The sequence below is a fragment of the Lactuca serriola genome, chromosome 6 (genome assembly GCF_051521515.1).
Source record: "Lactuca serriola cultivar US96UC23 chromosome 6, Lser_US96UC23_V15, whole genome shotgun sequence".
NCBI classification, from domain to species: Eukaryota; Viridiplantae; Streptophyta; class Magnoliopsida; order Asterales; family Asteraceae; genus Lactuca; species Lactuca serriola.
The window spans coordinates 110,867,332-110,875,938 of NC_136413.1; the positions used below are offsets into that span (position 1 = coordinate 110,867,332).

At 34.7% G+C, this 8,607-nt stretch overlaps 1 protein-coding gene across 1 annotated transcript; it reads right to left on the reverse strand.

Annotated features, from left to right (window-relative positions):
- Positions 1–2,728: 2,728 nt before the first annotated feature.
- On the reverse strand, positions 2,729–7,463 carry LOC145060065 (uncharacterized). The gene is made up of 10 exons (XM_079007794.1): positions 6,000–7,463; positions 4,918–5,897; positions 4,732–4,837; positions 4,332–4,647; positions 4,093–4,096; positions 3,641–3,912; positions 3,548–3,556; positions 3,220–3,452; positions 2,907–3,122; positions 2,729–2,827 (listed from the first exon to the last, which is right to left on the reverse strand). Exons 1-10 carry the CDS (start codon positions 7,461–7,463, stop codon positions 2,729–2,731), a joined length of 3,699 nt encoding a protein of 1,232 aa, XP_078863920.1.
- Positions 7,464–8,607: the final 1,144 nt, after the last annotated feature.

Genomic DNA, 8,607 nt, shown 5'->3' on the forward strand with positions numbered 1-8,607 from the left:
ATTACTAAAAGTTAGCAAAAAATTGTACATGTGTCTTAAAAGACTACCTAGCATTACACATGTCAAAAGACCATACCTAGCATTAGTGGTTAACCATAACATTGTTTTGCGGATACATTGTCAAAAGACCATACATATCATCGATAAATGAAGCCTGTAACAAACATTGACCATTCTTCACGTATCTCATCGATATCAGCAGTTGTGTACTCAGCTTTGCCATCCCCGATCTGTGAAAACATTTGCATATTGTTTTTATTAATAAAAAATAGCATATTAAAATATTCTTCTAATAGTAAGTTGCTATATTTTAACAGTAAGGATGCCATAAATTATAGTAATGAAAGTAGAATGCTATATCCTTACATTGTCTTTGACCAACACTTCAATTCCTTCTTCCACTATCTCCTTCATGAACCTTAGCATGTAGTAGCCACATTCGGTAGATCCGGGCTGAACTGGACACTACAAAGTTACATATAAAATGATCATTTCAATTGATCCAAAAAATAAAGTTAAAACTACAATTTCAATAAGGAATTAAGTGCTGACCGTAACATTAACCCAATTTAGTTTAACCCTTTTGTTGGATCCACTTTGTGTAGTGTACAAAACCATTGCCCTATAAAAAAAACATTAACAAATATGTGTTTATTGTACTCACATCAAGTGTTCTGATAATTTATATTACTTACGAATCAACAATTTGCTTCAACTGCATATTGAAATTGCCAGAGCTCAAGGAATCAAGATAATAGCAAGTATCCGATTTCATGTCTAGTACACCCAATACCCAATGTCTTCTACAAAAACCACAAAAAAAAATGTCAAATAACATAATTGCAGTCATTTTAAAAATAAAATGTCAAATAACAATACCCAGGATTGTAGGGCATAAAGATGATGTCATTGCCCTTTCTTTTAGACAATCGATCTGCTAAACCTCTGCTTGCATCGTCAATATTCTTAGATTTCCCTTTACGCGTACTTGGTGAGATTACTGCCGGGTTCACAAAGCAAATTCCATGGTCTCTTTCTGGGGAGCCATACTTCAATTTGTTAAACAACACCCTGTTATCATACAAACACTAAATTCATTAACATTTTTTTAAGACACATTGTTATTTAAATTAAATTTCTTGCACTTACATCATATAAGACACAATAACAGCACCAGTCAGCTCATCCATTATAAGAACTGCTTCAAAATCATCCCAAGTTAAGTACGTGTAACTATCGTACCCAAAAAGATCATTCTCACTCTACACTCTTATAGAATCAACCTTTGTAACTTGTCCATCAGCCATCATTGCAGTCATTTTCAAAATACTACTGTTCTCAATCCTTATCCTTGTCTTCATCTGTGCTCTGGTCCACCTTCTTTGAACGGTCACATTTTGTTTCTCCTTTTTAATCTTCTTTTCTATCCCAATCAGTACTTCTTCCACATCATTCCCTCCTTCCATATCACATGGTTGTTTTTCTTTCTTATTACTTCCTATTTCTTCTTGTGGAGGTGTTGCATCTTCCTTCACTGGTGTTACATCTTCATTCACTGGTGTTGCAGCTTTCTTCACTGGTGTTGCATGCTTTTTCACAGATTTCGCCACCACTTTTCCCTACAAATGCAATCAAAAATACAAATAGTATTACCAAAAAAAAATTAAGAACTCACTCAAATATCAGAAAAATTAAGATAACCAAGGGAAAATATGTTCAAATAGTATTACCAGGTCAGAGCATCGAATAACTAAGTGTCTTGGCCAGCTTAGTATGTGTCCCAGTGCATCTTGACCTTCACAATGAACTCCTCTTCAAGTGGAAAGGGTACTAAAGCTTCTCCTTGCAAAATTGTTTCAATCATAACTTCAATGTTTTCATCTGTTACATAAACATAAAAAATAATTAAGATTCAATCTTCTAAAAAATGAAAATATATAAATAATAATAATGCAAATATATTTCAAAATACCCGATGCTTTCATTATGGTTCCTTTAGCAACCACATTTGCAGCAAATTCAACCGCAAGAAGACATGATTTATCCTGCAAAATATAGTATGTTAGTTTGTAGAAAAAGAAAATTATTTAAATATATTTTTCATAATTGTCTTCAAGGGCTTAAAAGTGATTCATTCTGTGGTTGTTTTTCAAAATCTTCAATGACGCCCCCTATTTGGCAACTTCCAGCTTCAGAAACATTAAGTACACCTCTTTTTAGTTTCTCCAAGTCATCTTCAAGTTTGTTTATTCGTTTATCCACCCTCTCGTTCTCAATCTCCAAGTAATACTTAACATTCTTGGGTAAATAAAAGTATTGCTGTGGCGTTATAAATCTACCCATCCCTCGTACACGCCCACGTTGTTCCTGAGTACCCAACGCCTCTGTAAGCACATCATGTGTTCCACATGTAACCTCTCCAAAGCTTCCCGATTTCTGAAGCTCATCCTGTAAAAAAATAAAATGGGACAAATGTTAGAAAAATAAAATGGGACAAATGTTATGTTTTTTTATATATTTGGGAATTAATGAAACTTACAATTTTATCAACAATCGTCTTCACATCTGCATCGTATCCTCCTGTCTTCAACTCTCTTGCTTTTTTCCACAGCACTGTCCTATCAATCTCCTCTTCCGACTTGCCGATTTCTTGCATCTAAATTATCAAGAATAACAAAATCAATTAACATAAATATATACAAATAAAATAATCAATATTCAGTGGGAATCATACAATGTCATTAATGAGTCCAGCATATCCTTTTCTGCTCAAACGATGATTGTATTTATGATGTGCACGAGTATTTTTAGCTTTCATACTTTTCTCCTGCATTAGAAACATTAAAATTATAAATACAAACATTAAAATTGTAACTAAAAATGCATATAAGAAAAGTTTAACAAACCTCCCACTTCTTTGTAACTTTATGGGATACAAAAACTTTCCAATCTTCTTTCTTTATAAACGGATAATCTTTCGGAGGTTTGAATAGATTTGCCTTGGGATCTTTACTTTGGTTCTTAATGAACTTGGCATATAGATAATGCTTGAAGTTTCTCCACTTCTTCCCGATCGATTGGAGAATTTGCTTCCGGCTCTTTGGGTCAACTACAAACTTTTCCTGAAACATAAAAAAAAGGTTGGTTCAAAAACAAATCTGAACAGGGACAAAAACAGATCTGAACAAAGGTAATAACAGGAAGAAAACAAAGACTTACCAAAACATATTGCCATAATCCTTCCCTTACTTCCTCACCAACTTCCAGCCACGAGTCATATGTTATGGGAACCATTGTTCTTGCAACCAAACCCTCAAAAGTAGACAGTTTTGTGGCTTCCTTTCCAACCGGGACACCTTTTTTATTGTAAGTTATTACAAGCTTCACTTTATTAGCTTTTGTCTTTGTTGTCGGACCTCTTTGTTTGGAGTCCTCGTGATCAGAAGCTGAATCTGATTCCATGTCACAAAAACACAACCTGTTTCAACAAGATTCAAATTAAATTAAGTACGTTGTTATTTGTTGCAGTTGGACATTGATTAATCACATTCAAAATCTGAAATAAAAACATACCAAAAACTTTATTATTCTGAAACAAAAAATATTTAAACTAATATGCCCTCGCCATCCGGACGCGTACACAAAAAATCATCATCAAGGTCTAATAAAGCGGAGTCTTGTGTTAAATCAAAAGTAACATCAAATTCCAACATATCATCAGTTTCACCATTTGATCCATACTTGTACATCCTATGAGGTGTGAATCCAACAACATGCAAATTCTCATCTTGTTGATCTTGAACATAAAAAACCTGTTTGACTTGACTAGCTAATACGAAGGGTTCAGACTTTTGACCAAGCCTATCAAAGTTAACTACCGTGAATCCTAAATCATCCTTTTTTACTCCACGACTATCAACCCAATCACACATGAATACAAGAATACTAAACATGTGATAATTAAGATCCCATATCTCCTTTATACGGCCGAAGTAAGTTACAACACCATACACAGGATTGGAGTCTTTTGCACTAGCAATCTGCATGGTATGTGCAACTAAAGACACTCCACTGCATTGAGTTGTTCTAGACTCATCTCGAGATGTTGTATGAAAATGATATTCATTTATGGCAAAACCGCTATATTTAGTAACAGCAAAATTAGGCCCTTTGGCCAACCAACGAACATCATCACAAATATCTTCCCCGTTAGCCAAACGTTAGCCAAACCTGTTTGACTTGACTAGCTAATACGAAGGGTTCAGACTTTTGACCAAGCCTATCAAAGTTAACTACCGTGAATCCTAAATCATCCTTTTTTACTCCACGACTATCAACCCAATCACACATGAATACAGGAATACTAAACATGTGATATTTAAGATCCCATATCTCCTTTATACGGCCGATGTAAGTTACAACACCATACACAGGATTGGAGTCTTTTGCACTAGCAATCTGCATGATATGTGCAACTAAAGACACTCCACTGCATTGAGTTGTTCTAGACTCATCTCGAGATGTTGTATGAAAATGATATTCATTTATAGCAAAACCGTTATATTTAGTAACAGCAAAATTAGGCCCTTTGGCCAACCAACGAACATCATCACAAATATCTTCCCCGTTAGCCAAACGTTTTCCAACCTAACAGAAAAATATATAATTAATGTAATTCAAAAAAATAATTAAAAATATTGTAATTCTAACTATCTTATTTTAAAAACAAACCTCTTTCTTAAACCAACTAATAAATGTCCGACTATGTTGGCTCTGCAACCATGTACTCTTGCGAGCATGACGGGGGTTCAGATCCTTCAATTCCAACATATGTTGCCTGAAGTGTATTACAAGTTAAAAGAATGTTTTATATGATAGATAATGGTATAAGAGTATACAGTTTCATGTAATTCTTACTCGATATACGGCTCCACAACAGCAGTGTTTCGTAATACATAAAGATGAGCTTGATCAAGTAACTGAGCATCTACAACATCAATTGTAGCCTTTGATAAAGGCTTGCCACTGCGGATTCTTTCATCAACACGCTGATGAGGATTGCCAATTGATTTCTTGTGTTTTAAGTAGTCTGAACAAAATTCTAAGGCCTCCTCTGCCACATAACACTCTGCAATGCAACCCTCGGGTCGATGATGATTTCTTACATACCCTTTAAGTGTTTTCATGTATCTCTCAAATGGATACATCCACCTAAAATGAACCGGGCCACACAACCTCACCTCTCTAACTAAATGCACCATTAAGTGAGTCATGACATCGAAAAATGAAGGAGGAAAGTACTTCTCTAACAAACATAATGTTAATACGATGTCACTTTGCAACTTGCCTAGCTTACTAACATCAACAACTTTACTACACAACTCATTGAAAAAATGACACAGGCTTAGGATTGTTCTCCGCACCTTCACATCTAACACCCCTTTGATTGCAAATGGAAGAAGTTGTTGCATTAGTACATGGCAATCATTAGACTTCAAACCATTCATCTTTGAAACATCATCCGACACGAGATTCTTGAAATTAGAGCAATACCCATAAGGAACTTTTATGTTAGACAGGGTTTCATAAAATAGATGTTTCTCTGCGGAATTCAATGTGTACTTGGCAGGCGGAAGCCAATGTCGATCCCCTTTTGGTTCAGGTCGTAATTCAATCTTGATGCCCAACGCTTCAAGATCTTTTCGTGCTTTTAATCCATCCTTCGTCTTGTGAGGCAAATTCAACGCTGTCCCATAAACACTCTCGGTCACATTTTTTTCTATGTGCATGAGATCTAACTGATGGCGAACAGGCAACTTCTTCCAATATTCAAGTTCAAAAAAAATCGACTTTTTATGCCAAAATTTAGATCTCTCGTCGATACTTTCTTTATTCTTCTTTGTCTTCTCCTTCTTTGGCGTTTCCTTCTTTGACGCTCCCTTCCTTGACTTTGTCTTCTTTAACTTTATCTTCTTTGATCCTACCTTCTTTGATACTACCTTCTTTGGCTTTATCTTCTTACCCCATGTAGTCTCAAATCCCGCCAGATAGTCATAAATCTCTTCACCTGATGATGGTTGTGGCATAAAATCGTGCTCCTGTTGATTGTTGAAATGTTTTTTTCTTTTGCGAAAAGGATGTTCAAGTGGTAGGAATCTTCTATGCCCAAGGAAGCATACTTTTTTGGACTTTGGAAACCATTGTGAACAAGTATTCTTTGAACATATTGGACAAGCATAATAACCTTTGGTAACACACCCCGAAAGATTACCATACGCGGGAAAATCACTTATAGTCCAAAGTAATATTGCTCTTAAATTGAAGTATTCTTTCTTATGAGAATCAAAAGTCTCAACGCCAGTTTCCCACAAGAGCTTTAGATCTTCTATCAATGGTGCCAAGTAGACATCAATATTGTTACCAGGTTGGTTTGGCCCGGATATCAACAGAGTCAACATCATGAATTTTCTTGACATACACAAATAAGGGGGTAGATTATATGTTATTAGGATAACTGGCCAACAACTATGATTGGAACTTAATGACTTGTGTGGATTGATACCATCAGCAGACAAGGCTAATCTAAGATTTCGTTTTTCCTGTCCGAATTCTTTCCACGTGTTATCAACAAGCTTCCAAGAAGGGGTATCGCGAGGATGAGTAAGCTTCCCACTATTGACCCGACCTTGTGCATGCCAAGTTAAGTCATGAGCAATTTGTGGTATTGAAAACATTCTTCTAAATCTAGGGATGATAGGAAAATACCACAAAACTTTTGAAGGTACGTTTTTGGAATTCTTCTTCCAACGAGAAGTGCCACAAGTTGGACAATGAGAAGCATCTTTATGTTCTTTCCAGAATAGAACACAATCATTTTCACATGCATGAATCTTCTCATATTGTAGACCTACTCCTTTTAGCAACTTCTTGGACTCATATATCGAGCTAGGGATGGTATTGTTTGATGGTAAGATATCTTTTAGGACAGACAACAAAGCATCAAAACTAGCATCAGACCATCCAAATTGACCGTTCAAATGTTGGAATTTCAATAATCCACTAAGTGCATTATACTTTGACCCTACATAAAGTGGCTTATCACACTCTTCAAGAAGTGATTTCAACGAATCAGGTTCATCGTCTACGTATTTGAAGGCATCATGAAGCATATCCTTTGTATAAATAGCATCAGGAGGAATGGAATTGTTAGGGCATCTAGAATCACTATTGGGTTGTTTTTCTCCATGGAAAGACCAAATCTTATAATTCTCATCGAAGCCGTGGGCAAACAAATGATAACGGACATTGTCAATTGAGTGGTGACACAAATTGATGCAATTTACACAAGGGCATGGAATAACATCTAACTTTGGATTATTAGTTTGTGCAAACTCTAGAAAAGCATTCACACCTTCATCATATGCATTTGATAATCTACTAGAGGAAATCCATGATTTATCCATTAAACATTTGTTGCCAACCTACATAATTATTTACCATTTAAAGCAATAATGATTACGCATGTTTAGGGACAAAAACCATGCAAAAACAAAACTGTACAGGGCCAAAACTATACAGGGACAAAAAAATTGTACAGGGGCCAAAACTGTACAGTGACAAAACTGAAGCAGGGAACAAAACTGTATAGGTTATCATTTACTTTTTCAGCATCCAGTTGCTTTTTCAGCTTGTTTGAATATTTTTATGTGTTTGTTATAAAATTTTATGAACTTTTACAGAAATTTGAAAATTAGAAATACTTTTAAAATTTTGAATATGATCTTTTTGGCAGAAATTTTAAAGTTAGAAATGGGCTAAACAGGTGTCCAGCACAAAACCACCTGCAAACCCGTTATTTCATAATTTATGGGTTTGACCTTTTTACCCTTGGGTGGTCAATCTGTTTAAAATTAGGTATTAACTGTTAGTTGACAGTTACATTCTAAAAATGTATAAATATTTATGTTTGATGTTAATTGTGATTAATACTGCATAAGAACTTCCTATAGGTATGGCTGTTCTTTGTTGTTTTTTTCTTTCTTTCTTTCTCTTCTGTCTTTGTTGGTTAATGAGTTGATGTTTCTACAAATGTATAAATATTTATGTTTGTTGGTTAATTTATAGTGGTGTTTCCATTCCTGATTTAATGTGGCAGATTGAGGTTAGTAAAATTTTCATCACAAGTCGATTAATTATCATTTTATTATTATTTAAAGATGATTGAATTGATTTGTATGAATCCTGTGAAAGGGTGAGTAATTATTGTTTTTGTTATAAAATTTTCATCACAGGTAAACTCTCTGTTTCTCAAGGTTGTTTTTAGAATCTGTAATAAGTTTAGTCATAAATTAATTATTGTTTTTGTTATAATATGATTGAATTGATTTGTATGAATCCTGTTACAGGGTGAGTACCTAAGATCTATAGGTATGGCTGTTCTTTGTTGTTTTTTTCTTTCTTTCTTTCTCTTCTGTCTTTGTTGGTTAATGAGTTGATGTTTCTACTTGTTTCCATTCCTGATTTAATGTGGCAGATTGAGGTTAGTAAAATTTTCATCACAAGTCGATTAATTATCATTTTATTATTATTTAAAGATGATTGAATTGA

Coding starts and splice junctions, on each gene's coding strand:
- LOC145060065 (XM_079007794.1), bottom strand. CDS start 7,463: ATGGATAAATCATGGATTTCCTCTAGTAGATTATCAAATGCATATGAT. Junction 4,838..4,917: donor GTTGTGGAGCCGTATATCGA/GTAAGAATTACA, acceptor AATACACTTCAG/GCAACATATGTTGGAATTGA. Junction 4,648..4,731: donor TTAGTTGGTTTAAGAAAGAG/GTTTGTTTTTAA, acceptor TTTTTCTGTTAG/GTTGGAAAACGTTTGGCTAA.